At 32.5% G+C, this 18,679-nt stretch overlaps 1 protein-coding gene across 2 annotated transcripts in view; it reads left to right on the top strand.

The window, feature by feature from the left end:
- LOC112459521 (neuroendocrine convertase 1-like) overlaps positions 1-18,193 on the top strand; it is a 31,005-nt gene extending 12,812 nt beyond the window's left edge. For both annotated transcript variants that reach the window (XM_025023661.1, XM_025023662.1), the window contains exons 3-15: positions 4,912-5,016; positions 5,268-5,483; positions 5,729-5,875; positions 6,227-6,293; positions 8,232-8,503; positions 9,864-10,076; positions 10,629-10,729; positions 11,553-11,618; positions 12,735-12,887; positions 14,426-14,595; positions 17,061-17,194; positions 17,874-18,005; positions 18,068-18,193. In XM_025023661.1, coding sequence (XP_024879429.1) covers positions 4,912-5,016; positions 5,268-5,483; positions 5,729-5,875; positions 6,227-6,293; positions 8,232-8,503; positions 9,864-10,076; positions 10,629-10,729; positions 11,553-11,618; positions 12,735-12,887; positions 14,426-14,595; positions 17,061-17,194; positions 17,874-18,005; positions 18,068-18,193 — 1,902 coding nt within the window. The remainder of the gene's footprint in view (positions 1-4,911; positions 5,017-5,267; positions 5,484-5,728; positions 5,876-6,226; positions 6,294-8,231; positions 8,504-9,863; positions 10,077-10,628; positions 10,730-11,552; positions 11,619-12,734; positions 12,888-14,425; positions 14,596-17,060; positions 17,195-17,873; positions 18,006-18,067) is intronic.
- The last annotated feature ends 486 nt before the right edge of the window (positions 18,194-18,679 follow it).

Here is an 18,679-nt window from a genome sequence, read left to right as displayed (position 1 = left end):
CCCCCCTCTCCCTCTCTTTCTCTGCGTGCGCCCGTTCCTCTTCCCATTTCTCTCATCTTTACCCACACTACACGCCCAATATTCGCCCGGAGGGGGTTATAAGCGACTTGGACCGCCAATTCGCAGATTTTCCTGTATCTATACCGAATACGAGACATCCCTCTCAGCAGTCGGAAAGCCCAATCTGAATACCGATAAGACGGATCGTCCGTTGATCGCGAAGTAATGACCGGCACTGATTTCTCGCTTCTATCTATTTCTTCCCTTTTACGTGCACGAAGATATTTCTCACGAGCACCTTCGCACACGCGGAAAATACTACTATTGGTAGTGTGATGATGCTTAAGCTTCGAAACCATCGTCTTCGCGCGAGTTTAAGACGATGGAATAGAAAATGTACAGAATAGCATAATCCTTTTCCGAGAGCTGTTATATGTATTAGGAATCATTAAATGGCGAGGAAGTCAAGTAAGATGCAATTAAGCGAAACTTTACCAATTAGCAAATAATATCTGTTTACCAGGACAATATAATACAATAATGTGAAATTAGGAGTTTAAATTGTAAACATTGAATTGAATTATGCATGTAAAATCAATTTTTACAATTTGTATAGATTAATATTTTTTTATACGTACAAAACATTGATCCAGAATTAGCAAATAATAAAGTTGTCGTTTATATGAGATAGGTATATTTAAAATCAATTCTTTCTCTTGAAGGAAAATTGTTAAAAATTATTTTATGTCACAATTTCCCACTAAATTAAAATAATGTTGATAATCTGTTTATGCCTCTAAAGATTAATTCGCAAAAAACCCTTTATTTTCAAAGGCTTATATAGTTTCAAAATTGAAGCTAAAAATTCACTTCTTTTACTTCATCAAGTTTAAAATACGACACTTGCTTAGTTTAATTATTATATGTTTATTTGGATTGTTGAAGAAAAATCACTTAAGCGAAATTGAGTTAGTTTACGTTTATTTAAGGAAAAACGGATATGTACATTTATGGTTTAATGTTACTAAGGAAACCCATTTCGTATCAGATTAACATCGCGATATCACGGTAATACTTGGTAATAACCGTAATATTCGCCTCGTCGCTCGCTGATTGCGAAGTAATGACCGTCCCCGATTTTCTCTTCGTGCTTCTCACGTACACGTCCCGTACAACCGCCGAATTCTCCCCGACCGCTGTGCTTACCGATTACGAGGAAAGAGGAAAGGGCCATTATCACGTAGTCGACGAATTCGAGTTTGAAGCGTTCCTACGTGGAATTTAAGAGAAGCACCCGTGTGACACCTCGAAAGCACGTGCCCTATCTACCCAAACGCTGTTCCGCGTTAAAAGCGGCGACCTTGAAGTCGCCGCTCGGTAAAAGGGTCGGAAATGCTCACGTGCCGATCGCGAACCTCCTTAAGAATTCGACGTCGGAGAAGTTTGCGGAAGCTATATCGAACCGCAAGATTTCCGGAATTAACCCCTTTCACAACGGAACACGTACTCATGAAGTAGAAGTTCCTGCGGAATTTTATTATCAGTTGTTTTAAAACTTACTTCAAAATCCGTTCACGAGATATCTTGCACAGGACATGACTTTGCTTTATCAGTGAAATAAACGACAATTAATGTCAAATTAAAAAAATATATTGTTTAATAAATTTGATTTTCCACAGCAAGCATCGTAACAGAAATAAGAAAAAGTCACAATTAATATAAGCTTTTTACAAATAAAAAAACATTATTATAATTAGTTGAATCTTATATTAATAATAAGTAAATCGTTGACCGATCAGTGATTCTCACAAGTAAATACAGATATGTCATTTACAGTAAGACTGGTTTTTTATACCTGTTAATATTTACGTGAATTTAAATACTTTTTTCCACTTAAACTGCGCGCCGATTATTTGTTGATCTTGAAACATAATTATTCGTTGGAAATAAATTCAACATACTTAAATCGATAATCGATTTAACTTTTTAATGCTAATAAGTATGCTAATAAGCACGTGCACCCTTGGCTGGAGTTTTTTGCACTAAATTCTTTACAGTGATTGCAAAAGTTAAATTGATTATCGACCTAAATATATTGAATTTACTGTTCTAACAAATAACTATGTTCCAAGGCTGTCAAATAACTAGCGCGCAATTTAAGTGGAAAAAGTATATAAATTCACACAAATATTTATAGTTTAATTATAAGTTACAAGAAATACTAGCCCGACTGTAGATGGTATATCTTTATTCATTTGTGATAATCTTATATTATAATATAGTATCTCTCTTTTCTTTAGTAAATTAAGCTATTCGAGAAAATGTTAATAAACCTCCCTTTCGGTAAATTGTTCCGTACGCCATCATTTAATATATTAAATTCATATATAGTTTACATTTGTAGATCTGTGTTTGCGGAGGGTAGAAAGATTTCCGATCGATCCATGAGTCGCGATGTAAAATCCTAAATGCTTAATGCGGCGTGCGTGGCATACGTGATGATCATGGATACGCAAACGTGCAACATTTATTACACCGCTGTATTGAAAAGTGTATCCCGCCGGATATTCAGTAGTTTATCAGCGAGTTCAGTGAAGCATTTTGACGATCAAATTTATTCCTTCCAATCGGATGCACAACAGATATGATGGATAGTGGATTAAAGGATTTTTGCGCATGTTGTATGGGATTAAGAGGATAGCAGACGAAAGGATTATTGTTTTATAATCCCAGTGCCCTGAATTTCCTTGGATCTCTGCCGCGGAGTTTGATTGCGCTTAGTATTATCTATATCCATGAAAAATACAATACACGAAAAAAATCACTGTTGTCGATCTGTCACAATTAATAGAATTAATAAAATATAAAATGTAAAATAATATACTGTAAAGATAGCAATTAATTAATTATGAATTCTTATAAAAAGAGGCGATATACCTAAATCATTGCAAACATATCAAAACGTTTAACAACTTATTTTGTAATTATTTTGTTATTAATTATGTATATAAAATACAAATTTAATATTAAATAATATTTTAAAGGAATAATTAAACAATCTTATAACCACAGAAATATAGCTAAAAATTAAAAGTAATTAGTATTAAAAATAATAATTACATATAGCATTTTAAATTTACAACTTATTTAGAACTATTACTTTTGTAAGTAATGAATTAATTCATTTTTTTTACATTGTCCAACTGTCAAATTGAAACTGCAATTTGTGCAGAATAGATACACGTATCAAAATGCTACTGTAACATCGCTCAAACCAATTTGCGATATAAATGCCAATACGCAATCTCATGTAAAAAAGAATAACGTATATCGACAATTACCAGGAGCTGTAGGTCGGACAGTTAGGAGGTATTTCGAAATAAACGGCACGTGCCTGATGCGTTACGGAAATATCATAGCCTTTCCCCCTTGCACAAACGACATCCAGTTTCCTACCAGGTGGTCTCCCCCTCCAACACTCTTTTCCTCGCTCAGTCTTTGTCATATATTGCTTTACGCCATGCGGAACATCGCATGCGGATGCCATATAAAAACGAAGGCAAACCGGCCACGTGACACCGTGGATAATAATAACGTTACGATACCCTATTTAGACTTTCGATGGTTCCCCCCAAAAGAGTCGCTCGATCTACCAACTGCTTTCGTATGCTATCCTGATCGCAGCGTCCCTTTCATCCGTTTAAAGGGCGCGGACGTCGGGACGTCTAGTTTTACCCTCACCCTAAGCGTCAACAAAGGGTTGTTGCGTCGACGCGCATGAGATAGAGGTGTGATCGTGTGATGTTGATGAACGTTCGAAGAAGTCATTTAAATTCACGTATTGAACGTGTCGATTTTACACAATGGTGCATTAACTTCTCTTCTTTTTAATTAAAAATGTAAACTTTTAATTTAAATAAATCTGGTAATATTTATTTTTTGCCTATAGCGTTCTATAACCGTAAAATGTTTCAATATTTTTAGATAAATGATTGATTAACTAAAGACTCTCGATATTAAAATTAATGAGTAACAAGGGAAAGTGGGGCTTTGAGAGTCAAATGTGATTAATTATGCGTAAGTTAATGTGATGTAACATTTAATTAATAATTTAATACAAATTATAAATCGTCTTATAATTCTTATTAAATTATTAATTAAATGTTACCTAACGTTATTATTATTTTATTCATTTCTTAATCCGTGCCTTGCGGCTTTGGATATGACTTCCAGTTTATATATCTGATGTGTTTTGTACATTTCTTATAGTTATATAAAAGTGTGTATGAGTGCTCTCAGTTATTACATTTTAGTTATTACTTAATAATTAATTTAAACTAAGTGTTACCTAACGTTAACTCATGCACCAGCTAACGCACATGCGTTTCTTGCGTTTCACATGCGTGGACTTTCAAAGCCTACTTTTCTTTGTGTTACTCGTTAATTTTAACATTTTCTATTTCTATAATTAAATTGTTTAATATAAATGTAAAAATAATATTAATAATATATTTATTTATATTTTTAAAAAATTACCTGTATTTATATAAACAATTCTCTTTAATTATATTACTAACAATAAGTACATCTATCTATAAAGTTATATAATTAATGAAGAGAGAATGTGTCAAATTGCGAAGAAACTTAAAATTTATGTATATAAACGATATATATCCGCCGATTCTATAGACAGTGTAGACCAAATATATCATAGTATTAATCTATGCTGATGAACACCGAGGAAAAAGGATGAGCTGCGAAAAGAGAACAGATGGAAGGACGGAGTTTTAACACTTATTTAAGCAAAAATTTAAATAAAGGCTTAATCCGACTTCAAGTTCATTAAATATGCAACCAGTATCATTGGGGCTCGCTTGATAAATTTACATGTAATGGATCTCTTCATTCCAGGTTCTCGGATTCAAGGACACATATATATGGCTTAAGGATGATAATCCGAGCCAAAAGAAAAGGGGAAATATTCGCTTGACGAAGGCTCTTAATGCAAACTCTAAGGTAACACTTTTACACTTTATTTTATGATTTCAAATAACGTTCTATAGAGAAGATTCTGTAACGGAGCTTTGTAAAAAATTAATAATTTCTATAAATAATTTTCTTAAGTTAAGATATTAATAATATATCTGCATATAAATAAAAATAATATTAGTAATAAGGTTTGCAACAACAAATACAGTTGTATAAATGCAAAATTATAAGAAATAGAGGCAATCTTCTTAACATAATTTGCGTTTTATCGAGGAAAGATCATCTGGGCGGATCAGCAGAAAACCGTAAAACGACTTAAACGCGATTATGTCTCATTAGCCGATTTGGAGTCTGAAAAACCATTGACGCGAGAAAAACGTGTACAACTAAACATATACGGAGATGCATCAAATGCCATTAATAGCGAGAATCATGTTGCTGATGTCCGCAAACGGATATTCAACGATGAACTTTGGGATCAGGAATGGTATCTGGTAATAATATTTTATAACATTTATGCAGTTTTTTGTAATATTTCAGTAAATAATACTCTGGTACTAGATTATGCAATGACATCTGTGTATAATATTTAAAATTCTGGAATTATATTAATGATAAAAAAGTAATACATGGGCAATATATGTACCTTTTATACATTAATTGAAGATTTGTTAAAATTATTTTCATCTTAAATCTTTTTTGTTTATTTTTAACGAATTCTCTTTATCAACCGCCGTAGCAAGATACGAGGACGAATAAAGCTTTGCCGAAGCTCGACTTAAACGTTCTGCCTCTCTATCGACTGGGGATAACTGGTCGGGGAGTGAAGATTGCTGTTCTCGACGATGGTTTAGAGTACACTCATGATGACCTGCGGAACAATTATGTATGTAACAGTTACTTAAAACTTTCGTGCTTGCTTCATAGATGACGAAACAAGTAACTTAATTTATTTTAAACAAAAAAAATTATTTTGTTTTTACATTTATGTTATACGTATTTTATTATAAGCTATCATTATATTTAGATATTCAGATATATTATATGCAAATCATACCCATATTATATCTAAAATTAAATGTTATATCTTTATATAAATTGATATTATATGTCTTTACAATTAATTTAACATTTAAAGTAAAATATAAAGAATTATTTTTGACAAATAACGAGAAAATGGTATTACTATAATATGTATTACATTAATTCTATCTATAATTATAACATTTAAAATTAGGATGCGGCTATTAGTTATGACATAAATGAAGGCGATGATGATCCTTTTCCAAGATACGATGTGTCAGGTAATTTCTATTTATTAAATTTTTCTATAAATATATAATACACTGTATATAATATATAGTTATAAAGTTACATTAATAAAATAATATTTTTGTTGAAGTATATATTTTGCATGCTTGTTTAAACTAAATTTAAAATGTTTATGTAATTTAAATCACGAAAGCGTAATAGCTCGCTTGAAATAGCTTATGAAACATCAAGTAAAATGCATTTAGAGCATTTAGTAATGCACTTAAATCACTATAGGTACATAAACCAGTTGGTAGCAAAATTAGTTGAAAACTCGCTTGCAGAAAACTTTGCTATTTTAAAGCTTTACAAATTTAGCGCTATTCGCATAAACTAGACTATTTATTTTTCCAATTTTAACCTATGTGTATAGAGTTATTACCTCCAATTGCTAATTTAACATTGGTTTTGTTTTTATATTTGAAATTATTTATGTCTTGATATATCTGTCGAAAATCAGATTATTATTTATATAATAATTAATATTCTTTTATATTAAATCTGGCTAGAGTTGACCAGCAGAATAAATATAAAAGAAATTTAAATGACTAATTTAAAAGTATAAAAGTTTTTTTTAACAGAAAAGTTTGTCATATTGCTTATAAAATATATAATTCAATTCTTATAGTATATACAATATCTGTGTATGTGTATATAGGAGAGACCGGGGCAAACTTGACACTAGGCTTTTCATGCCAATTTAAATCTATCGTAGAAACTTGCCTTTTCTACTGTAAATGCGTCTTTATGTACTAATATTATCAACTTTTGGTGAATTCTGAGTTCTGGTGTAATTTTTAGCGCGACATAAGCGTTTTTGATGGTGAAAAGTAATTTTTCTGATCTCTCGAAAATTTCTACTCTTCTACTCCCTTGCATTACATATAATATTACATAATAATACATATATATATATTTTTTTTAATGTTATACGGATATACATGATATGTATAATAATAAAACAAAAATGTGAAAATATTATCCACAAAATGTATAATATTATTTTGTAAATTCAATTTTAATTATTAAAAATAATTTACGAAAATACTATATATTTCAAAGAAATAGTTTGTATTTTTTATATAGAATTGTTATATTTTTACGTAATATTATTTATCACGTATAGTATTATCATATTTTTATAAATGTTAAAACACAAGATGGGGGAAGGAAGTATTTGTAACTCGGTCATTCGAATAATGTAGTAACGACGTGAAAGATCAGTCAATATGGTCTAATAAATAATTCACTCGCTGATAAAAGTGTTAACGTTTGACTATAATTAACGTGTCAATATTAATGAAATTCGCGTGAAATCGGATCGAATATGGTTAGTCGCTTCGTTCGCAAATCAATCCATTCACAGATTTACAATCTAATTATGTATTAAATGTAGCTCTACATCAGGGTATAATCATTTATGCAAAACGCAAGCGATCTAACTTCGATTGCTAAACATTAAACAAAATAAACGTTGATAATAAGTTACTTAACCAGCGTTATTTAAAAAATATTTTTCATCAAATTCTTTTCTCTCTAGAGAACAATCTCTATATTTCTAAAAACAATTTTTATAGATACAAGGGAACACAATAGGTTTAGGATACTCTGCAGACTTCACTTGTAATAAAATACGTGTGGAAAATATTTTATTTTATTTTTTTTTTACATAACTTACGTCCGAGGCATAATGCTTGCATTTTTATCAATGAATGTTATATCGTCCGCGTGAAATTACGTACGTTGTATTCTGAATTTCAAAGTCGATCGAGTAATGCGGTATATTACAGAGTGAAATTTTAAGACCTCCCACGTAGATGTTCCTATTATTTGATTCCTCGCCTCGTGCACGACGTACTTTGGCCGGCATCGCCGACCCCGATTGAACATTACTGTTTCACGATCGTATTACAAATTCAACTACTCCTCAGGGATGAACGGTCACGGCACCAGATGTGCTGGCGAAATAGCGATGGAGGCCAACAACCAAAAGTGTGGCGTCGGTGTCGCCTTCGAGGCTTCCGTCGGTGGCATCAAGCTCCTCGATGGCCTGGTGAACGACCGTGTGGAAGGTGAAGCTCTGGGATTCAAATCGGGACTTATTGATATCTACACAGCTTCATGGGGACCGGCGGACGATGGAAAAAGTTTAGAGGCACCTGGTAGACTCGCTGTCGAAGCGCTCGAACGTGGCGTAACAGAAGTCAGTTTGCCACCAAATTATCTACTAATATATATAATAAACAATATCTGTAAAATTAAAATATATTTGTCTTTAATAGAAGAAAGTTTATAACTGCAGTAATTTAGATTGAGGTTTAGGATTGAAACAAATAATAGATTATCCTAAAGGCAAAACTATACTTTGCCATGATCCTATTATTATCGATAACTTTTAAAAATGCGGCGAAATTTTTGCGATAATTACATATATATATATATATATATATATATATATATATATATATATATATATTTCAGTTTTTATCAAATATAATATTTATTTTCTGTTTCTGGTAACATTTCTGAAAAGAAAGAGAGAAGGTTATGAGCTTTGTACTCCAAAAGTCTCTTTAATAGGATTACGAATGGGTTGACTTTACGTCAGAGTGAAACAGATTTTCTGGTCATTTAACGTTTAAACAAGCTTTTAACACCGACTAAGCTTAACTCGGTGTAGTTAAACTTTAATCGCGTTTTCCACGGTGATACATTACTTGTTGATTATTTTTTCAAACAGTAAAAAAATCTAAACTGTTTTTCTTCTCCGCTTTTTTACTTGTTACAAACTTATCCCTCTACTGGCCGTAATTTTTTACAGTACTTAGTTACCTGCGGACTGCGTACTCTACGTGAATGTCCGGTAAAGTAAATTATGTCTCGCGATAATTAAGTTTATTTTTTAATTAATAAATTCCTGTAGAAATTATTAACTCAGAAATATTTATTAACTCATTTAACACTCGAAAGTTTGACTGAAATTAAAGATGATTAGGAAGGTGTGACGAAGAAAGATTTGAGAATAATTTAATCTCATAAATGTATAATATGAGACTCGAAAGTTATTGCGTGTCCCAACTTTTATCGAAGATTTTGTTACCTTAGTATAAATCCGTTTTGGTTCCAAAAATGTGTCAGCTTTAATATTATCGGCGCAGACATTAATTCCGAAGCTCACAAAGAGACGCTAGCAAGACACTTGCGTTTATAAAGTGTTCTCTTCTCATTTCTTTTTGAGAATTAAATATGGACGAAAAGAGTGTAACAACGACTAGAGAGAAAGGCTCGATTTACTTGTGCATATTTTATAGCGACATCTTTTATGCAACAGCATCTTTCTTTCTGCGAAACTATAGCATATTTTCTAAATGACGCAGCAATTTTTGAATATATAATAATTTTCTCTTTTATTTATCTTTTAGTTTGTTGGTGAATTATTATATGCCCGAGTAAATTATTTTTACAATTCGATATTTCGACGTAACATGAAAATTTTATTACTTCGTAATTTAATTTTGCTTTGACATCGCTTGTGGAAATATTAATACCTGAATATTTGACAGGGTCGTAAAGGCAAAGGTAACATTTATGTATGGGCTTCTGGGAACGGTGGCTCTAAATCGGATGACTGCGGATGTGACGGATACGTTGGGAGCATATACACCGTGGCTGTCGGATCAGCCAGTCAAACCGGAAGATTTCCTTGGTATGGGGAAAGATGTCCTGCTACTCTCGCTACGACGTACAGCAGCGGCGCGTATCATGATCAGATGATAGTAAGTATTTCCCTCGGTGTGTTAAGCCCCTTGCACAATAGGCGATAACGATAGCGATAGCGACAGCGACAGCGACAAAGGTGTAGCTACAGCTTTGTCGGCACCTTTGTCGCTATCGCTATCGTTATCGCTATCGCCTATTGTGCAAAGAGCTTTAGTTGAATTAAAAAAAGATAGCTGATAATTCGTCAATTTCAATTTGCTTTATTAATAAAAACATATAAAACATTTGCAAGGCGCGCAATATCTTAATCACACATGTATGTTTTTTCTTAATTTTCTCTTTACGTATTTGCAAAGTAAGGAAAGTATATTATTCTTATCTAAAACAAGAACTGTTGCTGTAATCATAAATATACCAGAATTAAAATGTCATATGCTTTTACTGATGGTATAGTAATTTCTGATTCAGCGATTTTCTCAATTACCTCAATTCGAATTTTTAACATCTCCTTTGGAATCGAACGAAAAGATAAATATCTGATAATGAAAGGAAAGATTTATATTACGAAAAGCTCGAATAATTTAATAACTTTCCTTTGCATTGCGTAGGCAACAACGGATCTACGAAACACCTGCACGACTAGGCACACGGGTACTTCAGCTTCCGCCCCATTAGCCGCCGGAATATTGGCTCTCGCGCTGCAAGTAAAGTACGAACATATCCCAGCAATCTCCCATTGAAACTTTTCTTTGAAACCCGGAAGCGCTAACTTGATTATAAGTACTCAACTACCTACATATTAATTTTAGTTGCGCCGTCAATAAAAAGGAATACTTCTTTAATCCAAACTTTCTTCTCTCGTATTCATGATATTCGCTCTATTAACACACATTTCGCCATTAACTCCGAACTTTAGGAACTCAAGAAATTGAATTTGGAATTTTATTACCACATAATAACGTATAATTATAATAATTATAATTATAACAGAATAAACAGTATAATTATATAACCATTAATGTAGAATAAAGGTGAACGTACATTAAACAAATATGTTGAAAGATAGTAGTTTATAACGATATAGGTACATAGGTACTTTTATTGTTTTATCAAATATTCGCACGCATGTAATAAATAATTTACATCATAAATTATAACGTTATTATTACAAAACTTTTTTTTTCAAAGTTAATTTTTCAAAGTTAGTTTTTACTAATATCATTTTTACATTTTATAATATAATTCTTTTTGAGATTGAATTTCTCATTCTATTCTTGAAATCGAAATATTTCTTTATGGTTTATCCTTTTCTATCTTCATTACGTCTTAAGTATGTATATGTACGACCGATATATGCGATGCATGTGAAATATACAATATTCGATATATCGAGGGAATGAGAATATTTGAGTTTTTAATTTATCCTTGATTAACCTACGACCCAAAAATAAAGACGTTATAAAGACGTTTTCAGCAATATTGCCAATATTTTAATCGAGGATCGAACTAACGACTTTACTTTATTTTTACAGCGAGGACTTAACGTGGAGAGACATTCAGCATCTGATAGCTTGGTCATCGGAATACAGTCCTCTCCGGTGAGCGTCTCCCGAATAGCAATTCAGGCCACGTGTATCTGCAATTGTGCCAGTTTAAATTCTTATTCTCTCATACTGCGGCAGAATAGGTCGCGGCGTCGTTTGCAATATAAAACTGTAATCCAGGTGAAATCATTTTTCTCGATTTCGATCCGTTAAAAATTCTCAGTGCAATCAACCGTGATTGACAAGTAAGGCGGAGAGTCCACGAAGCAAAATGATGTTGAGTGATAATTGAGCTTCTCAGAAGCCAAACTGATCAATCCTACTTTTTATAATTAAAGTTCTTTTCCAATATTTAATTTTACATATGACAGAGCACATAATTAGATTATGGCTTCATCAATTTTCTCTCTTTTTTATTTTATTGAGTCGATCAGTTTTGCTTCTGAGGAACTTTTAATTACGATTGCCTTTAAACACTTTTTTCCGATCTTTTCAAGCACGTTTACAGAAATAACTTAATCCGTTTGAAAAATCCGAAATAACTTTTTGACATTTTATGGTATCGGATATATTTGTTACATTTTTCACGATATCAAACACATAAATCAACTGTGCTGTACGTGAAAATTATTTCAAACAATGATGTGTAACTTTTATCGAATAGTTGTCAAAGAAACGAGGTCGTGCATACGATGGCGGAAGAAAAATTACTGCTCGATCATGCCCATACATACGCAGATGGTCATGCATATTTCTAACCGTTATTGCTTGTTCACGTAATTTATATTCCGTGCTAATTGCGTTCTATTGTCGTCTCGTAAAAGCGATCATGATAGCTTTCGCATAAACGTATTCCATTTACGTTGATGACAATTAGTCGTAATCGTCTTTTATTAGCATACATGTGATATTTGACAATTGATGCTTCGAAATATTTTACTTTTTGTTCAAGGAACAATATCAAGCTTTGTAATAATATTCTTTATAAATCTATCATTGTTGATTTGAAGAATTTCAATAATAATGTGAATATCATTTTTCTTCCATTATTATAGAAATTTAAACGAGAAAAAAGATGTCTGAGAGAGAACAATTTTTCTACTTTACATCCGCTTATGGCGCAACTTCTTTCCCAGAATGAGAGCTTTAATATTTGCATAAATTTTCCAGCGAAAATCCGGGCTGGTTTAAAAACGCGGCTGGATTTTGGTTCAACTCGCGCTTCGGATTCGGACTTATGAACGCGTACGCGCTGGTGACGACGAGTTATAACTGGACGACAGTGCCGGAGAAAACTATTTGCAAAGTGGATAACGCGTACATGTGAGTAAATTAGTTCAGCGGATTTAGTGCGGTGGCTTAATTGCGCGATACGCAAACGTCGTACTAAAACGAGCAGCACAGGTCGTACGAATAAAATTGATTAAATGCTTCTGCTCTTGCTTGCAGAAGCAAATATATTTGCGCGGCATTTCGTGCAATATATATTAAAATTATTAGAGCGGTAAAGCGTTCAATTTACAGATCTTTTTCTTTTTTTCTATTTTATTTTGGTTGCTCAAAACCACCTAATTTCAATATTAGATGTTTCTATATTATTTATATATATATATATTTGTTTTTCAATATTAGATTTTTCTAATTTAAATAAGATTAATTCAGATTGATAGTGAGATATTAATGCGGATCAGACATATTTACGCCGGATTATTAGATTTTATTTCACGTAATCTATAAGTACTAAAAGAATAACGATTTTTCGCACCGTTCTATAATCCCCGAATGTCGCATCAATCGAGGGAGGTGACCTCCTTTTTCAGGGAGGCATTTGCGGATGCTCGAAGAAGCGCGAGATAAGAAGCGCATCGTTAAGTTCAACAAGAATTTAACGACGCGATCAACAAGATCGTAAAGGTCCTCATTTGTTACGTTACGACAGTGGGCAGAGAAAATGGAGCGTCTTTTGTGAAAGATTTTGCTCAAAATACGTTTCTGAAAGGGCAATTTGTTTAACAGCCGAAACTCTCCGTACTTAGATCGCTAAATGCAAATGTGCATGATCATTTTAAATAGCTATGACCGTACGCGTAACCGAGAACATATGCTAATCTCGTTACAAAACGTCCCGTCCTCTCAACCCATGTAATTCAAATACACACGTATCTGCATACTTTGAGGATTTACCTTGTTTCATGTCTGCGTTGTTACCTACTTCACGCCGAGCCATTTGCGATTACTCTCATAATCTCACTGTGAGTGATGATATATTATAGTCACGAAGGCAGCTTCATTAATTCTGCAGGCTTTTTACGTGCTGTATTATCATCATATCTTATCTATAATTTCAAAATTATTCCCCCTTACGATTACATAATCTCAAACGTTAGAATATAAATGTTTCAAATGCCGAAGATACGATTTATCATATTTAGGTTTGTGTATGTGTGTATGTATACATTGAAAAAAATTTATTATTTGTAAGAAAATAGATTTCTTTGAATTTTAGTTTCCTTAATTCAAAAAAGTATTAGATTTGAGAAAATATTTTAAACTCAGAAAAATGTTTTCTTAAATCTACTCAATACTTCTTTGAATTAAGGAAATTAAATTCAAAGAGATCTATTTTCTTGCAAATAATAAATTTTGTTTTAGTGTATATATTTATATACTTTGCGTTTTTTAAATAGGAAACTGTTTGAATAAAGAATTTCTGCACATTTCAATTGTACATGAAGGCCCCTAGATCCTTCGTACGACCTGTCAATATTTCAAGAATATTCAACGGCTTCGGCGTTTTGCGAAATGCTTGTTTCCAAAACTTCACTTGCCTACGCATAAATATCTAATGTTTTTCGTTGCAGCGCCGATACGAGACTGATTTATGGAAATTCAAAGAAACTGCAATTCAATGCCGGTAACGTTTGTCGGACATCGGGGAACGAAATAATTTCTTTGGAGCACGTGGAAGTCGAGACGAATCTCAAGTACTCTCGTCGCGGCGCGCTGCAAATGTATCTGACTGCGCCTTCAGGTATTACATTTTTGACTTCAACCATTTATCATATCTTCAAAAGTTCCCTCTACGTGTCCCGGCTGATAAATAAAGTTCGTGTACATGCTCAACGAGATCGGAAAACAGCACTTTTTTTCTCATTTCTAAACTTCTGACTGTAGAAAAAGAGATAAAAAAGTAAGTGGTGCTTTTAATAAAACTTATGCAACAAATGGAGCGCATTAGTCTCTTGAGTCAGTTTACTTGGCTATGCTTCATTTTAAATGCACCTCTGGAAACGTCAATCTTCATTTATATCCGACTTACAGAGGTGAAAAGAACGGAAAGTCGAGGGAATGAGAATAGCAACCATGAGAATGGTCACGGAATAGGCCATTTTACGTTCGTAGATAGAAAAGAGAGACTTCTAAAAATACCATGCAAGGAAAATCCTCTATAATTATATCGGGGCTAAAGTCTCCGAGAATATTCTTCGAGGCTAAATGTAAATACATTTAACTATACATTCATAGAAACTCGCTTGTCAACTGAATTTATCAAGTTCTATTCATTGTTCCATTGGAGTTTATGAAAGAGGGAAAAACTAACAAATCCGAATGGAAGTAATACGAAATTTCTTAATACGCACCTCTATTGCGTCGTATATTTACCGCAAAATCAAATCTGCGTCTTTTGCAAATTTATTATTTAAAATACTTTTATTTGTCTAGAAACTAAAACTTTAGTTACTTTAAAATACTTTAAAATACTTTTATTTGGTTAGCAGCTTAGAACTTTAAACGATATTTTAAATTACATTAAATAATTTTTTAGTAATTCACACAAAAAGTAAAGCATCAAGATGATTGAAAGAAAAAGCACTAAAAATAAAATATATATTTTATTATTAAAAAATAAGTTTTTAAAAGAATTTCTCTAAGTTTATGGGATGAATAGATATTACGCAATTTTAAGATTATCAATCAAGAGTATTGCATAATTTGATAAAACACAGCTCTGTTAAGGAAAGGTGACAAATAGCGAACGGATCATTTCAACGGAATTAATACCACCATTAATATTGCAAGTCACGTTTCTGTGTCGCATAGTAAATGCAGTTAACAGCACAAATACGTTCTTACTTCAATTTATAGCTGAAAATTCAATTTGATGCTACTTCGATGCGGCCTGTTTATTCGAAGAGGGACAGAATTGGATGGAAATAGGATTTATTCGTTCAATAAATATTGCGCCGCGTTTAGTAACGTACATTACTATATAAACTTGATAAATGTATAATAAATGTCAGAAAAGACCTCTATAACTTCGTGTCAAATAGAACGGTGCTTCAGACGTGGACATGAACGAATAGATATATAGGCAATCATCACGTTGGCCAATGCGTTATTTAATTCCATACACGTTTACCGATTGACATTGTTATCGACAGACGATGTCACTCGCAGCGGAATACCGAAAAAAATCCGAAATGTATTGAAATGCAAGAAAAGAATGACGAGTAAAAACATCCAGACGCATCTAATGCAACAATGTCGTAGTTTTCGGATGTAATACTTTTTTATTTTTATATTCACAGATTTTACTGGCAATATTTTAGCAAGAGCACTCTCCATTTCAAACAAAATCAATATCATATTGCATTTTTCATGAATACAATAAGGGGAAGGAAGTCGTTTTTAAACGTAAGGCAACTTTTAATAGCAATTTTTTCCCTTCAATTTCAAGGAAAAAGTTTTTCAGACGATTAATTTACATTCTTTATTAAAACCTTTTAATTTTTTGTTCAATCTTCCTAAAAAGCATTTAATATTACTTATAACAAATATCTGTAAATAAAACAGTCTAATTTTTATTATATTTCATATTTTTATCATTATTTTTAATATCAGTAAATTAAAAAATATAAAATTTTATTTTGGACTTATTTCTTATTTCCTATGAGACAAAAAAAATTTTTATTAAAAATACTTGGATAATAATATTTATATTTTATTTGTTGTAAAAAATAGTATAATTTTTTACGTATTAAATAAATCAAGAGATGTTTGCAATTAAAATAATTTAAGATTTCGTGAAAGTTTAATTTAAAAGAGATAGAGAGAGATAGAGAGAGAGAGAGAGAGAGAGAGAGAGAGAGAAAGAGAAAAAAGATATTTCCTTTTACTTTACAAAATCTGTGTAATTAGGTCATATAATATTATTCAAATTACAAGCTTTACTATACACATGCGAGAAAAAATCAATAACGTTCATATGCAACTGTAATTAACATCCATGAAACCGATCGTATTTAATTATTTTAAACTAGGATGTATGCGCGTGCTTGTAATAAATCAAATTTAACTTGACGTTTTTAGCAAGACGTTATAGCAAGAAAAACCATAAGAAAATTTTTATCACAACATTCTTAAAATTGCGTCTGTGAATTGATGTATACATAAATTTCACTTACCTATGCAAATCACGTATACTTCGTTTCTTAGGGACCTTAGTCCGGATTCTAAGTCCAAGGAAGCTGGATAATTCTGACGCTGGTTTTACGAAGTGGAAATTCATGTCGGTCGCGACGTGGGGCGAAGATCCTCGAGGAACGTGGACTTTGGATATACTTGATGAAGTAAGACTTTGAAAGTATCTTATCGCGGATTCTGCGGTTATCGATATATCAACATGTTGTGAGAGATCTTCAAGTATATGTAACCTCCTTATTATTTCTAAGAAAATGTTACGCAATCGTATATTGTACTAACACATAAACAATGAAAACAGAACATAAATTTGATCATAACACGAAATATAGCTATTCATATTTGTGAAATACAAATTTCCATAAGGAAACTTCATGTTACCTTAAAAGCATTTTATATTAAAAATATAAATACATTACTCGGTACGATGTATTGCTCAAAACATAGTAATAGTAAATACACACATCAATTCAGGGAAGAATATCTTGATTAGGCACATAAGGTAAGAGGGTTCACTCCCTTTTCCATCAACCGCCTTAAATTATAGCCCGTGTATTTCAAAGGTCTATATACCACACAGGAATATGAATAAATTAACATATATCTACAGAATATATATAAATAAAAATGTTGGAAATTTTCAAGGCACTCTTTTTCAAACGATATATTGAGACCCACGCCACGGTTCCATCGGGCGATTACAAGGGTTACCAAAATGTTTAATGCGACTGATTGATCGAATATTGATCGGTTGAAATTTCCTCTCCGCATATCGGCATCTGTCATGCGAGTATATTTAATTGATCGTGTATATTTACGCGCTTTTAGATAGGCCCGGAGCGGAATAATGGTACAATTGGGGCATTTACATTAATTTTGCACGGTACCGTGCAAATTCCACTTTACCGCAGGAATGGACCGCGAATCTACAACGAAGACTACAATCGAATACGCAAAACGGTAAATAAATACCATATAATTTGATTGTTTATTATATATTTTACTAATATCGCCTTTTTCAGTACGACATGATGGAATCGAACTCAGTAAATTCCGAAGATGAATACGACCGAAATATATCATCGCCAGAAATTAATACCATCTTGTATAAGCAGTGGTTAAAAAAGCTATTGTTAAAAAAATTATGATAGTCAACTTTCTAGTTGTATCGTTGAATATTAAATTATTGAAACAATTAGAAACACTCGAATAATTATCACAATCCGCCAAAACCTTCACATTTATTAATACTCACGCAGGCTTACGTCACGCTTTTAAAATAGACTAATCGTAATAGTAATATTCTTCATTAATTACATCGAGCTTCCGTTCTAAGAATACAACACAATATAATAATGGCAAATTTATGAGATTTATCAACATGCATTAACAAATGCTAGATAATGAATTGTGATATCTTTGTAATGATGGTAACATTTATTAAATATTTCTTGCGTATATGCCAGCGTGGGTAGTTCTTTGTAACATGTCCTGTGTGCGTGTGCGTGTGCGTGTGCGTGTGCGTGTGCGTGTGCGTGTGCGTGCGTGCGTGTGCGTGTGCGTGCGTGCGTGCGTGCGTGCGTGCATGCGTGCGTGTGTGTGTGTGTATGTGTGTGTGTGTGTGTAGGTATAAT

Source organism: Temnothorax curvispinosus, unplaced genomic scaffold (genome assembly GCF_003070985.1).
Source record: "Temnothorax curvispinosus isolate PA1 unplaced genomic scaffold, ASM307098v1 QBEX01009885.1, whole genome shotgun sequence".
NCBI classification, from domain to species: domain Eukaryota; kingdom Metazoa; phylum Arthropoda; class Insecta; order Hymenoptera; family Formicidae; genus Temnothorax; species Temnothorax curvispinosus.
The sequence above is the reverse complement of the archived record's forward strand: the minus strand, read 5'-3'. Positions and strand labels throughout refer to the sequence as shown.